The sequence below is a fragment of the Streptopelia decaocto genome (genome assembly GCF_964273445.1).
Source record: "Streptopelia decaocto genome assembly, chromosome: 24".
NCBI lineage: Eukaryota > Metazoa > Chordata > Aves > Columbiformes > Columbidae > Streptopelia > Streptopelia decaocto.
In genome coordinates, this window is record NC_138679.1 from 1,430,122 (window position 1) to 1,448,692 (window position 18,571).

The following is an 18,571-nucleotide window of genomic DNA, read 5'->3' on the forward strand; positions in this document are numbered from 1 at the left end:
TCCCGCCATTTCCCATCAGCGCCTCCGCCGCCTCCCAGCGGCCCGCGCCGGGGCGGACTCCATATCCCGTCGGCCCCCGCGCGCCGCCTCTCTCTCCCCCCTCCGCCCCGCCCGCCCGTGTTGTCGCGGCGGCCCTGAGATGGCGGCGGTGGCGGCGGGCGCGTCGGGCGCGGCGGCCGGCGCGGCCCCTCAGCAGCAACCGCCGCCTCAGCAGCAGCCGCAGCCGGCGGCGGGCGGCGCAGCGGGTTCCGGGGAGGCGGCTGGCGGAGGCGGCGGGGGAGCCGGCGGCGGAGGAGGCGGCGGCGGCGGTGGCGCTGGGCCCGCGCCGGGGTCGGGGTCGGGTGGAGGCGGCGCGGCCGGGGGGGAGTCGTGGTACCTGGCGCTGCTGGGGCTGGCCGAGCACTTCCGCACGTCCAGCCCGCCCAAGGTGCGGCTGTGCGTGCACTGCCTGCAGGCCGTGCTGCCCCGCAAGCCCCCGGCCCGCATGGAGGCCCGGACGCACCTCCAGCTCGGCTCCGTCCTCTACCACCACACCCGCAACGGCGACCAGGCCCGCGGGCACCTGGAGAAGGCGGTGAGCGCGGGGGCCGGGTGTGGGGGGAGCTGGGGGGGCCCTGCCAGCGGGGCCGGGTGTGGGTGGGAATTGGGGGCCCCCACCAGCGGGGCCGGTTGTGGGTGGGAATTGGGGGCCCCCATCAGCGGGGCTGGTCGTGGGGTGGGAATTGGGGGCCCTGTCAGTGAGGCTGTTTCCTGTGGGGGTTGCAGACTAACCTGCTGTTTTCTCTTGCAGTGGTTGATATCGCAGCAAGTATCCTTTTCCCGCAGCAAAACCCCTCTGTGGAGAGAGACTGGCTGTGGGGCTGGGGGATTAGCCGGTGTTTTTAATCTAATTCTGTGGTTGTGGGCTGCTTTTCTTTTTTTTTTTTTTTGTTTTGAGGGTGGTGAGAGCCTGGCCCAGGTTGCCCAGAGAGCTGGTGGATGAACCATCCCTGGAGACATCCCAGGCCAGGCTGGACGGGGTCTGAGCACCCTGAGCTGGTGACGATGTCCCTGTCATGGCAGGGGGGGCACTGGATGAGCTTTGAAGATCCTTTCCAACCCAAACCATTCTATGACTCTCTTTGTTAACATATACGTTCTGTTAAGGGTTTTTGGACGCTGGGTTGTTGCCGTTTCCCAGGCACTGTTTAATATTTCCTTAAGTGGTGCCGCTAGATCCCCCAGTTCGAAGATGTGAAGTTCGAGGCCGCCAGCCTGCTGTCCGAGCTCTACTGTCAGGAGGTGAGTGCGCTGAGGCTGCTTTGGAACCCGGCACCTCTCCTAGGCCTGCGTTTCATTGGAGCGTCTTTGCTCTCCGAGTGGCGTATTGCTATTAACAACAAGATTTATGCATTTTTTAGAGGCCAGCTGCGATGTAAATATAGAGCACTGAAGCACAAACCTGAAAGACTTTTGGTCTTACTGTGAAAGTCGCTGCTGGGATTGCGATGCAGGTCTTCCCGGGCACAGGAAGTTTACTTGGCCAAAGTATTTCTTTAGCCCTCATTTAAACAAAGACAAACTAATTTAGGGGGGAAGTAAATGGTTTTCCTTAAGCCTTTGTTGTGTTCCTGGGCTATTTTTATTCTTTTTCTCTAGAAAAGCCATAATTAGTCTTTCTCTAAAGCACGTGTTTTCTTTTTCTCCTACGTGCAGGAGAAAAGTGTGTATTGGAATAGTGACCAAAAGAGTTACAGAGCTGATACTTCTGAACAGACTTTCAGTGTCATGTAGATATATGGGCCTGCTCTTAAGTCCTTGGGTTTGTTGCTTTTTATGTGTCTAGAAAGTTTGTTTTAAGGTTTCTGCCCCTTGAGACTTTAAAGGGGGATCAGCATAGAATACAACCAGCTTAGAAGTTATTTGTGTTAACGACGAAGTTCCCGGTATCGCGTTTTTTTTGCTGACCGTGGTGCGCGTTTCTGTTTCAGAATTCGGTGGATACAGCAAAACCTCTGTTACGCAAAGCCATCCAGATCTCGCAGCAGACTCCATACTGGCACTGTAGATTGCTTTTTCAACTTGCAGTAAGTGATTTCTGTTGATAACCATGTTGTACTGTAGCACTGTGATTGGGGAAAAATAGCTAGAAAGTATCTGTGTTCTTAAAAAGAGTACACAACTTCAGAAACAGAGCACAATCAAAGGCATTATGGTCAGCAGTGAGGGCAGACGTTCTCCTAAAGCCCCCTGCAGTTGGAGCTTCCCCACCTGAAGTGTGCGTTTGATTATTTTCAACCTAATTAGTACACAGAGCAGAACTGGGATGGGAAAAGCAGCTGGTGCAAAGGCCTCCGAGTGACGTTGCTCCTGGTCTGTGTGATGCTCAGTGTGGCTTCAGCCGCACGGGTCGGTCCTTTGCCTCTAGGAATAAACTGGCGCAGTTGGGGTTTGAAAAGTTGAATGTGTTTTACAGTCTTTAGCCGCGTAACTGCTCTTCAAGTGCTGATTTTCCTGAGTGTGGCCAGAAAGTTGACTGATAGTGGGAAGAGCAGATTATTGAAGAAGAAGTCCCGCGTTTTTTCCAGGTTACACTTGTTCTCTGCTCCTGAAGAGCCTCGAGGTGTTTTAACGCGAGAGTTGAGGGAGTTAATTGCTCTTTAGCAGCAGAGAGCTGGTTAGGGAGCAATTTTATCCTTGAAGACTGTCTTTAATAGTCACCTGTACGTGTCTTTTCCCCCTTCCTGACGAGCTTAAACAAGCAGAGCGGCTTTCAAAGGAACTGCCGAGCTCCTTTGTGTAGTTTAGGAGCGGTGAGTTGTGGAGAGCTTGACTTTCCCATCGATTAAAGGGCAAATGTTTACTTTAATGCCTCAGTACTCACAAGCAGCTTAAGCGTTTTCCTCAGTTCCTTCCTCCAAGCTCGACATTCTTTCCTGATTTCTCTTCCATGTGGTGTTTCCTTTCTGGCTTTTGCTTGACCACAGAGGCCTGTGTGTCTCATGGCCTCGCTGCCTGTTCTTCTACAACCATGTGGCTTTTTACCTGAGTTTGGAGAAGGTACAAAAGTTGGTATGTGGGAGAGATGCCCTGGAAGCTGCATCGGCCGCTCCCCATCACCTCGGCTGCTCTTCTTGCTGGAAAACACACTCTCTTGTTCCAGTTACTCCAGTGTAACAGTCCGAGGTTACTCTGGGATCTGATCTGCACGTGGTCGTAATGAATTTTCACAGCTTTGCGTGGTACAAAACTGGGCTGAGAAACTGTCGTTGAAATGTTCCGGACTTTATTTTGGAGAAGGCCAGGAAAACGAGCCTGAAATCAGATGGTGCATTGAACAAGTACCAGTTTAGCACTTGTCATGTGTAAAGCACAGGAGGAATGACGTTTTAAAAAATGGCTAGTTCAGTTCACAAAGAAAATTCCCATCTCTTATGGCCTTTTATTTTTGAAATTTCAGCAACTACATACACTTGAAAAAGATTTAGTATCTGCGTGCGACCTGCTGGGAGTTGGAGCAGAGTATGCGCGGGTGGTGGGGTCAGAGTACACCAGGTGAGTTCCCTGTGGGTTTCTCCCTTGCCACAGAAAATGTTTTTGCTTTCTCTGCTTTTTATTTAGATATATTCTGGTTTTATTTAGAAATGCGTTTGCTGCCCGGCTTTTAAAGGCAACCCCATACTCCTGAGTGTTCTCTTAGACCTGAGTGTTTGCCAGCTCTTCACTTTTTCTGTTAAAACCAATCATGTCCCCATAGACACTGGAGACTCTTCTTTTTCAAATTGAACTTTATTTATTGAGTTTATCACAGAAGTTTTCCCACTAGCCAGGTTTGGCCTTAGAAACCACTGCACCTGGAACTGTCCGGAGCTCGGATGTGAACTGGAGAGACTGTTCCATCCAGCTTTGCCATGTGCTCTCTCGCAGGGTCCTTCCTCCTGTTCCGACTGTTGCCTTGGAGGGGGAGAATGGCAGATGTTTTATTTTTATGGGGTTTTTCTATACAGTTGTGGTTGGAGTAACTTCTTTATATGAAGTCTAACATAATTCTGTTTCATTTCAGAGCACTGTTTCTGCTAAGCAAGGGGATGGTAAGTTGGATGTACTTTTAAAATGAACTAGTTCCTTGTTTAACGTGTATAACGCAAGGTACAGAGCAATAGAATGTAACTTGCCTGAACATAAATTACTTGTTTTAAGGTATTTCCATGCTTATCTGTGCTTTATATCTTCTGTTATATTCACATGAGGAAACACAGTGGTAAAATATATCTGGGATAAGCCTTAAGCCTGCAGGATTCTTGTGAATAGGTTGGACTTTATTTCTCCTTTATTAATGATAAATAACTTTCTGGAAGGAAAAGGGATAACTACAGATTGTCACCGGAACCTTTGTAATTAGGGATGAAAAATCTGGCCATGAGCAATAAGATGTCTTGGAGTTTTAGTTTCAAATAGATGGATGTACCCAGGGCTCTCTGCGGTTCTCTGAGTATTTAAACTGGTTTAGGACCAAATATAACAGATTTTTATTGAAAATTCTAGCTCCTTCTGATGGAACGGAAGCTGCAGGAGGTGCACCCGCTCCTCACGCTCTGCGGGCAGATAGTGGAGAACTGGCAAGGAAACCCCATCCAGAAAGAGTCGTTACGCGTCTTCTTCCTGGTCCTGCAGGTCACGCATTACCTGGACGCGGGGCAGGTACGCGCGAGCCGCGCCGCTTCTCGTTTTGGGGCAAAAACGGGAAAGAGCTGCCGCAAAAATCAATCGTTATTACGCTGGGGTCATTTTGGGGGATTTTTTAAGCTACGCCACGTTTTTGTTAATGAAACTTAATCTCTATGGGTTTTAATCACAAGTGAAATGAGGAATGAAGAAGTTAGATTCATTTCTTCTTCCCCAAGGCAAAGTTGACTGTGATGTGCTTACAACCACGGCAGCCACTCTTGCTTCCACATAACGCTGGGGAAGAGAACAGGTTTTGTGTATAATTTTGACAAGCGTTTTGAGCGTTTTTGTTTTTATACCCAAATATGAAGGGCTGATTGTTGTTAATACCGGAACGGGCTGCTGTTCCATCACACTGATGTTGCGATTTATGCATGAACCAATTTTCTGAATGTGGGATTATCTATCGCCTGGCAAGTTTTCCCCACCAAGCACAAGTTGAGGCGGCTGTGGGGGCTGATGCGAGCGCTTTTCCGCAGGTGAAGAGCGTGAAGCCGTGTCTGAAGCAGCTCCAGCAGTGCATCCAGACCATCTCCACCCTGCACGACGACGAAATCCTGCCCAGCAACCCCGCCGACCTCTTCCACTGGCTGCCCAAGGAGCACATGTGTGTGCTCGTCTACTTGGTGAGAAGCTCTTTTTTATTTTATACTTGGTGGCTAATTCCCGAGGAATTGGTTCGAAGCTGCTCGGTACATTCTGCAGCCCATGCGCTGCTTTAGGTGACGCTGACAGTTGAATTCTGCCACAGCATCTGTTGCTTTTGGTGTTGTCAGTGTTTTAAGAGTCTGGAAATTGGGACGTAACTTTGTTAATATCCAAACCAAATAAAATTGGATTAACTTGTACAAAGTAGAGCTACGTTGGCTTATTTTTACCAACACAGTGACAACCTTGACTTCAAATTCTTGAATCCAGTTGCCGCACTTTTTGAATATGATTGTACTCCTGAATTATGCTAAAATTTAGTTTAAAAAGCTGGTAGCTGAGGAATTGTGTGAACTCCCAGGCTTCTCTTTTTTTGCAAAGACAATTATTTAATGATCTTTCCTGTATTTTCCGGCAGGTGACAGTGATGCATTCCATGCAAGCAGGGTACCTGGAGAAGGCTCAGAAGTACACAGACAAAGCACTCATGCAGCTAGAAAAGCTCAAAAGTAAGCATGAGGGTTATAATTCAGCTGATGCTACAAGATTCCAGTACTTGTTGCTAATTTAAATTAAACCAAAACCAAAGCAGAGCAGCCTTGTTGAGCTGACTGGGCCAGGCTGTGCTCAGGCTGTTTCTGTGGCATCTGAGGACTTGGCTCTGGTTTAAAACCTCACGGTTACTTTGAAAACCAATCAAGTTTTGGGGATTTGTGTTGTAACTCAGTCAGTTGGGTTGCGAATACACGTTTTCATGCTGCTTTTATGATCGTCCTTGGTTTTGGTTCTCCCAAGCTTTTGATTCTCTGCAATGTGTTCCCAAGGAGTTTTTCCTGAACCGGTGCTCAGACTCCCACTCCTGGCGGTTCAGGTGTCACTGTTTTGGTGGGGTTTGGGGGTTCTTATTTGGTTTGAACCTGTACCATCCTCCCCATGCCTATGGTTGAGGAGCTGGGCAGCATGTGCTGGCTCTTGTAGCACCAAGCGCTCCAGCCAAAAACATCCCACTCCAGATTTCCACCAAGGAGTCTTTGTGTTGAAGTTTTGCTGAACCACCTGCAGTGGAGGAAGCTGGCGAGGTGTGGGGGAGGCCACGTGGTTAAGATGTTAATATATTGTCTCAAATTCACTTACAGAATTACTTGTGTTCCCTTTTCAGTGTTGGACTGCAGTCCTATCTTGTCATCGTTCCAAGTTATTTTGTTGGAACACATTATCATGTGCCGGCTGGTCACGGGACACAAAGCCACAGCGTTGCAGGAGGTAAAAAGGGGATTTCATCGTTTCCCTGGTTGGGGTGTGTGCAGCGACAGCTTTAAAGCACGGGAATTTCAGGTTTAAGGAAGATACTTAGTGTTCCCATGTTGGCCAAGTATGTATTAGTTTTTGGGGTTCCCTGCCTTTCTGACCTTTCCTCCTCTCTCATAGTTTGGGGGGAAGGAAGAGAGGGACAGTGTTATTTAATGCAAGGAAGAACTGTGCTTATTTTTTTCCATTCTTGGTCATTTTGAAGTCTTGTTCATCCCTTATTTATAGGACCTAAGTGCTGTATCACGTCAGCCTTCTCATTAGTGTTCTCGGGAGTTGGGGGGAAATTGAGCCTGCTGAAAAAGCAGTTCTTGGTTCTGGCTCATAGAGCTCGTCACAAGCACAGATCCCGTGGAAGATTTTGATTCCAGTTACTCCGGTTTGCGCCAACTCAAAATTCTGAGCGTGTCCGATCCCTGACTTGCTTTGCAAGTGGTGCCACCGTATGGCGGAGCTGCTGCAAAGCAAATAACTGCAAAGCAGTTTGATGGGAGCAGAGTGTGGAGCGTGTCCCTCCGCTCCACGCGCCTCCAGCCTCTGGTTCGCCCAGGAGCGCAGCTTCAGCTTCTCCAACCGACCCCTGAAACGGACGGAGCGGCCCGTGGGATGCGAGGAGATGGATTCAGAGCCTGAAAACGACACAGAAAATGCATCTTAAAATATTCTTTGTTTTTCCTCGCAGATTTCGCAGGTGTGCCAGCTGTGCCAGCAGTCCCCCCGGCTCTTCTCCAACCACGCAGCCCAGCTGCACACGCTCTTAGTAAGTGTCTGGGGCGAGCAGGGAACTTTCTGGAAGCCTGTGCCCAAACTCAGGCTCATCGGTAACTAATGAGGACGTAACGAGGCAGACGTTGAGATTTCCTGCTGCGTTGCCCATTGCCAGCCCCGCTGTGGGGACTCACACCCTGTGTTCTTAAGTCTGTCCAAAAGCTTAAACCCCTTTTTGAAGTAAGTGATAGTGTGCAAAGGAAATACACGCGAGTTACTCTGGGCTTGCTCAGGACAGTGTGTTGTGGAACCTGTTTAAGGAGAAGAATTTAAGTAGCATTGCTGTTTGAGTATTAGAATAAATTTAAAACCCCTTTTTAAGATAAAAGGGACATTTTTTACTGGTGCACACTATTCTGAAGTATGGACATTGCTTTTTCCCAGAACCAAGCAAACCGAAGACTTGATGATTGACCTTTTTTGCTGCTGATATCTTGAGGTTTCTGGGGTTCTGTCTCTGCCTTTCTTTGCATCCTGGCCTTGCTAGAATTGCATTATGTCTTACCTTAAAATATCATCTTTCCTACAGGGCCTCTACTGCATTTCTGTGAACTGCATGGACAATGCAGAAGCACAATTTACTACAGCACTGAGGGTAAGATTATTTTTCCCCCCTAACTCTATTTCCTGTGGCTGTTCCATGTGGAAACGCACTTGGTTGTGATTGTCGTGTGGGTCTTTGGAAGGGAAATCTGGCGATTCAGGTCAGGAGGATTTATTACCAGCAAAATACCAGGCGCCAAAGCTGTGATTTACATACAGGGGGAGCAAACTCCGGTTTAGTGTTTGACTGCACTGCTGGTGTTTTGTTTCTTTCAGCTCACTACGCATCAAGAGCTGTGGGCGTTCATCGTGACCAACTTGGCCAGCGTGTACATCAGGGAGGGCAACCGGCACCAAGAGGTGAGCGGGTTTCCCACTCCTTCTAAAATCACAACTTCCTTGCAGAGAAAACCGCTGCTGTACTTGGGTTATGCTGGTTTTCTGAGCGTTTTTGCAAAGCGGTGCCTTGTCTGGCAGATACAACAGCAAGAAGTTTTCCGAGGAAATATTAACATTGTACGCAAAGTTCTATAAAGTCTGAGAAGGGACATTTTTGTATAAAACTTGATGTTTAGGATCAAAATGGACATGAAAACTCCTGTTGTTAGAACGTTTGTGCTATGATTGAACCTGGACAAGTAAATTTGAGTGTGTCTGTGGTGATTTGCACCGTTTTGATTTGATGTGCGTTTCCTATAAACCCACTTGCTGTCAGTACTACTGTGTATGTCAGAAATGCTGATGATCTGTGTATGTCAGAAATGCTGATCATCTGTCTTTTCCCTTCCCGCTCATAGCTTTACAGCTTATTGGAAAGGATAAATCCAGACCATAATTTCCCCGTGAGGTGAGAATTCTAGAAGCTGTCTCCGCGTCGATGTTGCGTTGGTGCTGGTAACACTGATTTTGTACAGGCTTTTTTTTTAAGAAAAGAAAACAAAATACCAAACTTTATTTCAAGGCGGCAGTTCTGACCGCGCATAGAACACAATGTTTTGTTTGGAGAGCTGATTATTAGAAATCTGTCTGTAATAAGTGAAGTTGCTGCCCAGTTCCTGGCTCTCACTGCGTTGTTTTGTCCGTAGCTCCCACTGTCTTCGAGCAGCAGCTTTTTACATCCGAGGTCTCTTCTCCTTCTTTCAAGGAAGATACAACGAGGCCAAGTGAGTACAAACCGGTGCGCTTGGAAGGTGGGGGGAGCAAAGGAGAAAGGAAACGGAGCTTTTTAAGATAAAACTGAAAACCCTGAGGCTTTGCTTTGAAACCTGCTGCATCTGCTCCCTCTGGGTTTAGTCAACCTTCTGCTTTTACCTTGGGGGGAAAAACCAAGCGGCTGTTTGGTTTAGATCTCTTTAGTTCTGAATTCTAATAACAATACTTGTGCGGTGTTCTGGAACAAAAGCTTTTCGTATCACCGTCATTTTTGCTAAATTGAAACGTGAAGCTTGGGAATTAAGTGCTTTGTTTAAGGTCACCTGCAGCGCACGGTTATTTCGAAGTGCTCATATAAACCACTTCATTTTTGCTCTCTTTCCGTAGACGATTTCTGCGAGAGACGCTGAAAATGTCAAACGCTGAAGACTTGAATCGATTAACAGCGTGTTCTCTCGTACTCCTGGGTCACATATTCTACGTGTTAGGGAATCACAGGGTAGGCGCTCACCATCGCCAGTATGGCCGTGTAAATGTTTGACTTGTCATTTGCCAAAGAAAATTGGGACATTTGTGAAATTAATCTTATTTTAAGAACGCTTGTTTATTGGTATCCCACTAAAAGCTGTAATTTGAAATAACACTTCGACAAAGTATCACAGGATCCCAGAATGTGAGGGGTTGAAGGGCCCTGGAAAGCTCATCCAGTGCAATCCCCCCATGGAGCAGGAACACCCAGATGAGGTTACACAGGAAGGTGTCCAGGCGGGTTGGAATGTCTGCACAGAAGGAGACTCCACAACCCCCCTGGGCAGCCTGGGCCAGGCTCTGCCACCCTCACCAGGAAGAAGTTTCTTCTCATATTGAAGTGGAACCTCCTGTGTTCCAGTTTGCACCCATTGCCCCTTGTCCTGTCACTGGTTGTCACCAGAAGAGCCTGGCTCCATCCTCCTGACACTCCCCCTTTCCATATTGATCCCCATGAATGAGTCCCCCCTCAGTCTCCTCTTGTCCAGCTCCAGAGCCCCAGCTCCCTCAGCCTTTCCTCACACGGGAGATGCTCCACTCCCTCCAGCATCTTGGTGGCTGCGCTGGACTCTCTCCAGCAGTTCCCTGTCCTGCTGGAACTGAGGGGCCACAACTGGACACAAGATTCCAGGTGTGGTCTCCCCAGGGCAGAGCAGAGGGGCAGGAGAACCTCTCTGACCTACTGACCACCCCCTTCTAACCCACCCCAGGTCCCATTGGCTTCCTGGCCACAAGGGCCCAGTGCTGGCTCATGGTACAAGCTCCTTAATTCTCACCATATACCAGAATGCATGACATGTTTCTATTATCTCACACAACACAGACACCGTAATTCCTAGGACAGCAAAATTCCAGGCAGCTTTAGATGATGTGTTGGGGTTACTGTCCCATTAAGCGCTGCCACTTGTTAGTAGGTAACTTTTTTGTCACTAATTTCCCATCTCCATGTAATGTGTTATTTGCAAGCGGGGGGGAAAAACCCCTCTCTTTTATTTTTCTATCTGCTTTTCACCAGGAAAGTAATAATATGGTAGTACCGGCCATGCAGCTTGCGAGCAAGATACCAGACATGTCGGTGCAGCTGTGGTCGTCAGCGCTGCTGAGAGGTGAGTTTGGAATGACTTCAACAGGGTCCTGTGGGCTGCAGCATCCCTGTGGCACTAACTGGGGACCCTGCTGGTAACTGGTGACTGTTTAGAAAGGGCTCCAGTTCTCCCCCGTGTAGCATCTCTTCTGCCATGGCTCTGCTTTTCCTTGCAGTTCCAATTGTAGTAAACATTTGATTAAGTTTCACTTAGGCTTTGCTTCTGTGTACGGGCTTTACTAAATATAAGAGACTATTATATCACTTCATACATAAATATTGTTTAATCTGACTTACACAAGCCCTGGGATGCTTTGTTCAAATATTGACTGGCTTCTTGGCAGACTGTCAGCATGAATGCTGCAATTGATTTGCTCTCCCTAGAAAATAAAGCAGTAACTCCCCTTTTTCCGAGAACTTACCCCGCAGCTTCCATTATATTAAATGGTGGTGTTCGCTCTGAGCGCGGTGCTCTCGTGGAGCGCTGCGGGCCAGGCTCGTGTTCCGTGGCGCTGTCGCCTTTGCTACAAAACCACTTCCAGGCAATCAAAATACTTTTCTTACTCGTTTCCAAGTGGTAGTTGTGTTATAAAACATGCCAACGGTACAACAAACCCGCTGGAGATGAACCCGTGTTCCCTCGCTGTACCCACTGCCTGGGAACATCGTTTCCCTTCTGCTTTTAAGTTTTTTTTCTTAAGTATTTCCTCTACAGAACTAACCAGCTGCTCTTGAGGAAAAGCGCTTGATGAGGAATAACGAAACACAAGCACGCGGTGGGAGCTGTGGTGGCTCAGCCCCCAACACATAGCGCTGCTTGGAGTTTTAGCTGAAATTGTGTGTTTCTTAGTAGGTTACCAGCCTTAAATCCCATGGAGCTGTTGCCTGTGAGTAAAACTGACAGAAACCAGGCACTGGGATCAGCTCACAGCGCTGGTGAAGCAACAGGCTTCTGTAGCCCCCAAACATGAGGACAAGTGTCGCTTGACCTTGGGAATCCGTGGAGCTGCAGCGAGGAACCGCTTTGCTCTTCCCACTAGATGGTGCTGGGAACTAAAAACGCGAACACAAACTGCACAGGAGCTTTTATTGCAGCGAGGAGTTTGCTTCCTCCTTTTAGCGCTACTGTAATGTTATTTTTAGTAGGTGGAAGCTAAAATAACACTAAATCCTGCAATGTGCGCAGTCAATACTCTTGGAAAAGAGGCTTCAGGTTCCTGCTGCTCTTCTAAAGTTTTCACGCAGCGATAAGACTTTGGTGTATTGGCTGTTCAGATGATCCAGTCATGGAATACAGGGGTTCACCAAACACCAGGAGTAGTCTTTGCAGATAAGAGAGCTGCTCAGGTGAAAATACAGACAGACGGTGTTTCTGGGTGATGAGCGCGTGATGCTCTTGTCTTGCAGACCTGAACAAAGCCTGCGGCAACGCCATGGACGCGCACGAGGCGGCACAGATGCACCAGAACTTCTCGCAGCAGCTCCTCCAGGACCACATCGAAGCCTGCAGTCTTCCGGAACACAACCTCATCACGGTGAGCGCGCGGCCGCACGTGGGCAGCAGCACTTCGGAGGCAAAGCAACGCGCTTTGCTCTCCTCTCCCATTCCTTTCTTCTCAGTAGGCTGCCAAAACTCAGTCTGCTTCCTAGTATTTAAACTGGACTGATAACAGGAAGCATGACAATTAATTCCCTTCATAAAGGTTATTGGGTGGGTAAGGTCTGTCTTAGAAGTGTTTTCTTGGTACACCAGAACCTACATGTTTTAATGGCTTTTGTAGGAGGCAGCCACTTTATTTTGATGACAAGTGATGCTTTTGAATGCAACTACGTTCTTGGCTTTAATTTTAATGTGCAGGTCATCCCGTCTGTTCTGGGGAATGCTTTGCTCTACGCTGCTGGAAGTAGTTTCTATTGATACTTCAGCATTCCTAAGATATTTTTTCCCCGTTTGCCTATAAATCTGAATTTCCAATTAACAGACCATTTGATGTCTGAGCAGCCATTGCCTTAAGGGGCAACTTTCTTTGGACTTCAAACATTGATGTTGCTCCTGCCAGAAACATTTTTAACAGTGTTTTAAAAATACAGAATAGTTTCTTAAGCCACAATTCAACGACGGCACAAGGTAATTTCATGTTCTGACTCAATGTCCAAATGGGAATGTGAGGTGCAAGGAACTTGACATCTTTTTTTGCTCAACATTCCCTTTTGGGGAGAAGGGGGAAAAGGCCAAAAGGAGGATGCTGTTTGCTGGTTTTGCTTGCAAAGGGATTCTGAGTATTTGGAGGGTCAGAAGTTTACCTGGGAGAGCAGGAAATGCTTTCGCTGCATTGCCACTGAGCCTGAATTGGGCACGGGAGTCAGGCAGGTTTGGAATGACGGGCATGTGGAGTGACTCAAAAAACCCACCGGTCGAGGGACGGGAGCTCCACGTGTGTAAAACAAAGTCAAACCTGCTACGCAACTTCTGGTGATGAAATCTTTAATTATCTCCAAATAGTGAATGTGTGTGTGGTGGCAGCTCCTTCCTCTGGCGGCTCCTCCCTCCCCAGGCAGCGGCTGGAGGGTTTTCACGCTGTTTGTTGTCTTTCAGTGGACAGACGGACCACCTCCCGTACAGTTCCAGGCACAGAACGGACCCACCACCAGCCTGGCCAGTCTCCTGTGAAACAGAATCACTATCAGGACAGTGTGTTTAACAAGAAAACAACAACAAAACAAAAAAAAGCCAAAAAAAAAAGGAGAAAAAATTCATGCTAAATCTTTTCTTCAAAGAAAAGGCAGCGAATTCCTCTTCTAGCGAGGGCCTTGTAGGAAAACAGGTTGCAGAAAGAGAACGTACATTTCATAGACTTGCAAAGTGAGAAGGGCATTTTAAGCTGCTTTTACATATGTGTGTGAATATACAGCTAGTGTGTATATACCTACTGGTTTTAATCTGCTTTCTTCTTACTGAGAATTAAGGTTTAGTCCAAAGGACACTTGTTCTTTAAATTGTTAGATACCTACTTTTTAAAAATTGTCACAGGAAATGAAGAGGACTCGGAGTTTTCAATTTTCTCACCCTCTGCATGCCGGTTTAATGTTTTCTGCGCCCTTCCGCTCCTGGGAATAATTGGATTTAAATCATGATTGATTGTAGGGTGCCCTAAAGTTCTGAATGGAGTTTCAGAGGTAATTATTCTTCCCTTCTCCTCGTCCGCAAGCCGCTGCCCGCGCTGTTTGGGGCCTTGCGGTGAAGGGGAGGACGAGGCCGGCGGGATGCGAGTTCCGAGGGCGCGTTGGCGGCTCCAGGCCGAGCCCAGACTTGTGCTGTTGTCAGAGGTAGCAGGTTCTGTGTCCCAGAGCGTGTGACAACGTCACCCTGTGTTGCTCTCTGGTCCCGCACGGGGTGAGGCAGAACCGCAGCTCAGAGGAGGAAAGTTCTTGTCCTCCCGGCTCGTCCCTGTGCAGCCCAAGCAGCCGGGAACCAGCGTTTTGCACCTTCCCTGCAGCCTCACCAAGGGAAGGCAACGCCTGTGCCTTAATTTTTACAAACAATTGAAGACAGAGTTTAAACTAGGTGGTTAAAACCCAGATCTGATACAAGCCGGAGAGTTGTGGTCATAACTAGAGCCTTCCCCTTGGCAAAAAACCTGAGTTTTCCAACTTTTCTGTGTTAGCTTTCCTGGTTTATCGCAGGTTTTTGAGCCGTTCGGCTGTGAGTTCTCACTGCGTTCGCCTGCGCGTTGCAGCTGCCTCGAAACAGGAGACACGGCCCGAGTTTGTTCTGCAGAAAAGCGTGAGAGTTGTTAATTCCATGGAGCATCAGCAGCTTTAGAGCGAGGATCCGTGCTGTGTAAAGCTTGCGAGGTTCATGGGGTGAATAAAGGTGTTTTTCTCTCCCGGTAGCTCTGCATATTTATCTCCCAGCTTAAAAAGGGGAGGGAAGAAGAATGTGCCAGATCAATGACTTGTGTAGGGATTGCTGTGCTTGCTGCTGCTTCTGAGGGAGGAGAATATTTTAGAGGAAATATTTGACCTCCTCATAGCTCTAGAATGTTCCTGTGAAATGTGTCTGGAATCGTAGAATAGTTTGGGTTGGAAAGGACCTTAAAGATCATGTTGTCCAACCCCCGAAAGTCTTGTCCCCTGTCCCAACAGCTCACAGTGACACTTGCGCCCTCAGTTCTTACCACTGCATGGTATTAGGGGGACAAGTGGTTGTCCCATTACAAAATGAGGATTTTTGTTTCCTCCACTGGATATCGGGCACTGATTTAGATCCTGTTGCGATATTTGCAGGAGCCCTGTGTATTTTAGGCCTCGCTGAACCTCCATCAGGGAAAAATCGGCCTCAATATTGCTATAGGGAGAGAGTCTTACTGCTGGGTGTGCAAGAAATCGATCAGTGCTGTTTAAAAGTCACCCTTAGAACTCAAAAAATAGGAAAGCAAGCTGTGAGTTAGTATTCACAACTGCTGTGCATCGCTGGCTTGTTGAGATAGCGTTCGTGTCCGAAATCCTGCTCGTTTTGAAGTCTTCTCCTTTTCGTGTGTGTGGATGGGAAGCAGTTTCTCTCTGGCTGTTCTCTCTGTGAGTCGCTGGGTTGCAGGAGCCTGGTCTCTGTTTTTACACACCCAGGCGCAATGTTGTTTTCTTGGCAGCGCTTTCCGCACCGAGGAATGACCAGTACCTGCAAACACCGGACTTTTAAACCTGCTGGAGTCCCTGCAGGTGATCCCCGCACTCCCTTTTTTGTCATCTAACGTGAGGCTGTTACTTAACCGATTACACACCCACGGCAACTATAATAAATTGCTTTAAATGTTGGCCAAGCCCCTGCAGCTTCTATACGGCAACACTTAAAAACATCCCAACTCTAGAGAGCCGTAGTTGGGGCTGAGTCGAAGGCCGAAGCGTTTTGCAGCGGGCGGGATGTCCAGCATCTCCTGACCTTCCCGGGCCGCTCGGGGCCCACGGAGCTGCGGGTTCTGTTTGGAGAGCGATTCGCTGCGGCAGTTTTCTGGTTGTTGGTATTTGCGTGTGAACTCGGCCGCTCTGTAGGTGAAATCCGCGTTGTGGGGAGGGAAGGAAGCGCTCGAGGGCCAGGCGGCCGATGGGCGCGTGATGGGGTCGGAGCCGTTTGCTAAACGAGCTGAACTTGCCCTGGCAGGAGGGACAATGCGGGGTGGCCCCGGTTGACAAGGCGCCATCCCCTGGGCTTTGCTTGGTGGGCTTTTCCCCCCATGGTGTGCAGAACTCCGCTCCACTTGAGTCCTCTTCCCATCACAGAATTTAAAGAAATCATGTAAATTTGAAAATAACTCGGTGATTTTTCTATCTCTAAAATCCAATGTACATCTGTTACAATGTACAGTGCTTTTTAACTACACTTGTATATTAAATTATTTAATAGTTTTTGCTTTTCAGTATCTTTTGTATGTAGCAGAGATTAAAACAAGGACCTCATAACTGAAGTTCTTCCTAATTTTTGAACGCGTATGTAAAGTCGAACAGAAAACTAGAAGTTTACAGTTTACAGATAACGTTCTGTTAAGTGCTTGGTCTGTTTAACTTGATTTGAACAACGTATTTCTAACCTTTCTTGTCCAATCATTTAATTCTCTATAGAAACAAACACGAAGTCTTTTATGAACTTCTAAAAAAAATTATTCTTCTAAAGATGTAATTTAGAGAACTGTACAGTTTTTTTCTCTAGTATTTTTAAATGAGTAGCGAGAACTTACACAGAAGCATCTAATCACTGTTTTGTAGATAGTGTAAAAACTTATGTATGTATAGAGAATGCAGTCCGGAGAAGCGTTTGCCTGTTGTATTTCATTTCCTACAGAAGCAACATCAGAAAGGCCAACGTACACAGGAAAACTAGACTGGGCAGCTGGGGAATTTTAGAAAAATAAAGTGAAAATAGTGAATTTATCACTGTAACTTGTGTGCGCTCGCGGTGACACCGCGAGCAAAAATCGGCATTGATCCAATGCTGGGGCCTTAAGTTGCTGCGCTGCCCGTGGAGCTCAGCACAACGTATTCCCTGTTCCTTCACCGCGTTAATTTTGTTCAGTCTAAATTCTCCAGGAAGTAAAATAATGATAGAAAAGGGGTTCAGTAATGTCCCGTTTTACTCTAGAGATGACTGACCTCTCCAAATCACGCTGAATAAACCCGTTTGCGTAACGCGTGGCTGTTGGTGCCGCGGTGGTGAGGGGCGAGAAGGAAAAGGTGTTGGTAATTCAGGCTGTACAGAACCCGGGATGAATTAACACCTGTCTGTGCTCTTCTACTGTCTGTCCTAGCAAGTGTATTTAATTGTGTCCTGCAGTGAACCTTTCAACATTACGTCAGGTTGTACAATGTGTTGTTAAGTGTTTGTAGTCCCACAAGTCGCGTGTACCGTCCGTTCCTTCCCAAAGCTGTAAAAACCGGGGGATGTTACTTTGCCTTTCTTTCCTCTCGTTTTCTATATTAGAAGAATTTTTAAATAAAGTTTAATTTTACTTCTTCTAGCACTTTGTAGAACACTAATTCCTTTAGTTATCCGCAGGTGCTTTGCGTGGCAGCGGTGACTTACCCCATGGCCCAGCCTGGCGGTAGAAGGTGTTTCGGTCCCCCCGGCCATGGGATGTGGGACAGGAGAGGACAGACCGTGGGACGGGAGGGACAGACCTGCGGCTCCTGCCTGCAACAAGAACCAGAATTTCCTGCTTAAAAATGTCTCCCTGAGGGGGCTGTGAACCTGGCTGGGGTGAACCAAGACTCCAGGGCTTGGTCAGACACCGGGGATTTTGCTTAGTTGGCCTGGCACAGGAACTATTTTTCACTGCAGTTGTGCAGTCAAGGATGCCCACTAGATTTCATCTTCACAAATGGGATCTGGCCTCATGGAAGTGGCTTTTTTGTCTTTTATCCCCAAATTTGAACAGTTCTGGCAGGTCTCTTTGCATTTTGAGCTTCAAATTGAAGAAGAAAACTGCTGAATGAATTTGCCTGCACGTGAAACTTTGGAGAAACTAAAAATGCTCAAACTTACTGCAGACACACGATTTTTCGTTTTTGCTTCTCAGAAGCAGCTCACTTGCAGGTGTCTAAAAGGGCTGAATAAGAACTCCTGAGGCTAATGTCAGAGACGGGAAGGTAGTTGCAAACCGGCAGCCCAGAAGACGTTTTTGCGCGAATACGGCTGTTCCGAGAATCTCACCGGGGAGGTCCATTAATTAATTCCTTTGTTCCCGTTTCTAAGCGTTGCTTTGCCCAGGTGGGTTCAGCTAATCGCACCGCGGGGGCACCGAGCCCCGTGTAAACCCCGCAGCCCACGGGTTAACAGCGGGGAGCGATCGCATCGGCGCCCGGAGAGGCGCGGCCGCTGCCCGCGCACCCCTGACCCACATCGGCGGGGGAAGCGGCGATGAGTCACCCCCGCCCGGCCTGCCGGGACCTGCCGGCCGCCCCCTCCCGCCCCACCGGGCTCGGGGACCGCGAGGGACCTTCCTCAGGCTGCGGAGCCGCCGCCTTCACCTTCCCCTTCCCTTTCCCCTTCCGCCCCTCCGCCTCAGGGAGCGAGCGACCCCGCCGGCCCCTATCGGAGGCCCCAGGCCGGCCTGCGCGGGCGGATAAGGGCCGGCGGGGCCTCTGAGCGCGGCTCCGGCCCCTCCCTGCGGGCAGCGCGTCACCTCAGTCGGCCTCGGCGCGGTGCCGGGCGGAGGAGACCCCCCCCGGCCCGGCCCGCCGCGGTGCCCCGGGTCGCGAAGGGGCGACCGAGCCCTGCGCCTCACAGCCCCGGCCCGGCCGCGGGACACGCCCCCTCTCCTCATTGGCTTCCGTTCCCCCACC

At 48.6% G+C, this 18,571-nt stretch overlaps 1 protein-coding gene and 1 long non-coding RNA gene across 3 annotated transcripts; one reads left to right on the forward strand and one right to left on the reverse strand.

The window, feature by feature from the left end:
- Window positions 1–139: 139 nt before the first annotated feature.
- MAU2 (MAU2 sister chromatid cohesion factor) lies at window positions 140–17,247 on the forward strand (the record flags this gene model as incomplete). The annotated part of the gene is made up of 19 exons (XM_082071931.1): window positions 140–574; window positions 791–808; window positions 1,216–1,281; window positions 1,971–2,066; window positions 3,440–3,534; window positions 4,043–4,070; window positions 4,525–4,680; window positions 5,187–5,333; window positions 5,774–5,864; window positions 6,515–6,618; window positions 7,346–7,423; window positions 7,961–8,026; window positions 8,251–8,334; window positions 8,772–8,821; window positions 9,060–9,137; window positions 9,514–9,625; window positions 10,670–10,760; window positions 12,146–12,273; window positions 13,335–17,247. The coding sequence occupies 19 exons, from the start codon at window positions 140–142 to the stop codon at window positions 13,407–13,409; spliced, it is 1,998 nt and encodes a 665-aa protein (XP_081928057.1). The 3' UTR covers window positions 13,410–17,247.
- Window positions 12,281–18,548, reverse strand: LOC309449657. Of its 2 annotated transcripts, none has more exons than XR_014185981.1 (3): window positions 18,412–18,548; window positions 17,313–17,420; window positions 12,281–13,403 (listed from the first exon to the last, which is right to left on the reverse strand). It is a non-coding gene; the product is annotated as an uncharacterized lncRNA (long non-coding RNA). The 2 variants fall into 2 exon arrangements; XR_014185982.1 differs by lacking the exon at window positions 18,412–18,548 and adding an exon at window positions 17,772–18,295.
- Window positions 18,549–18,571: the final 23 nt, after the last annotated feature.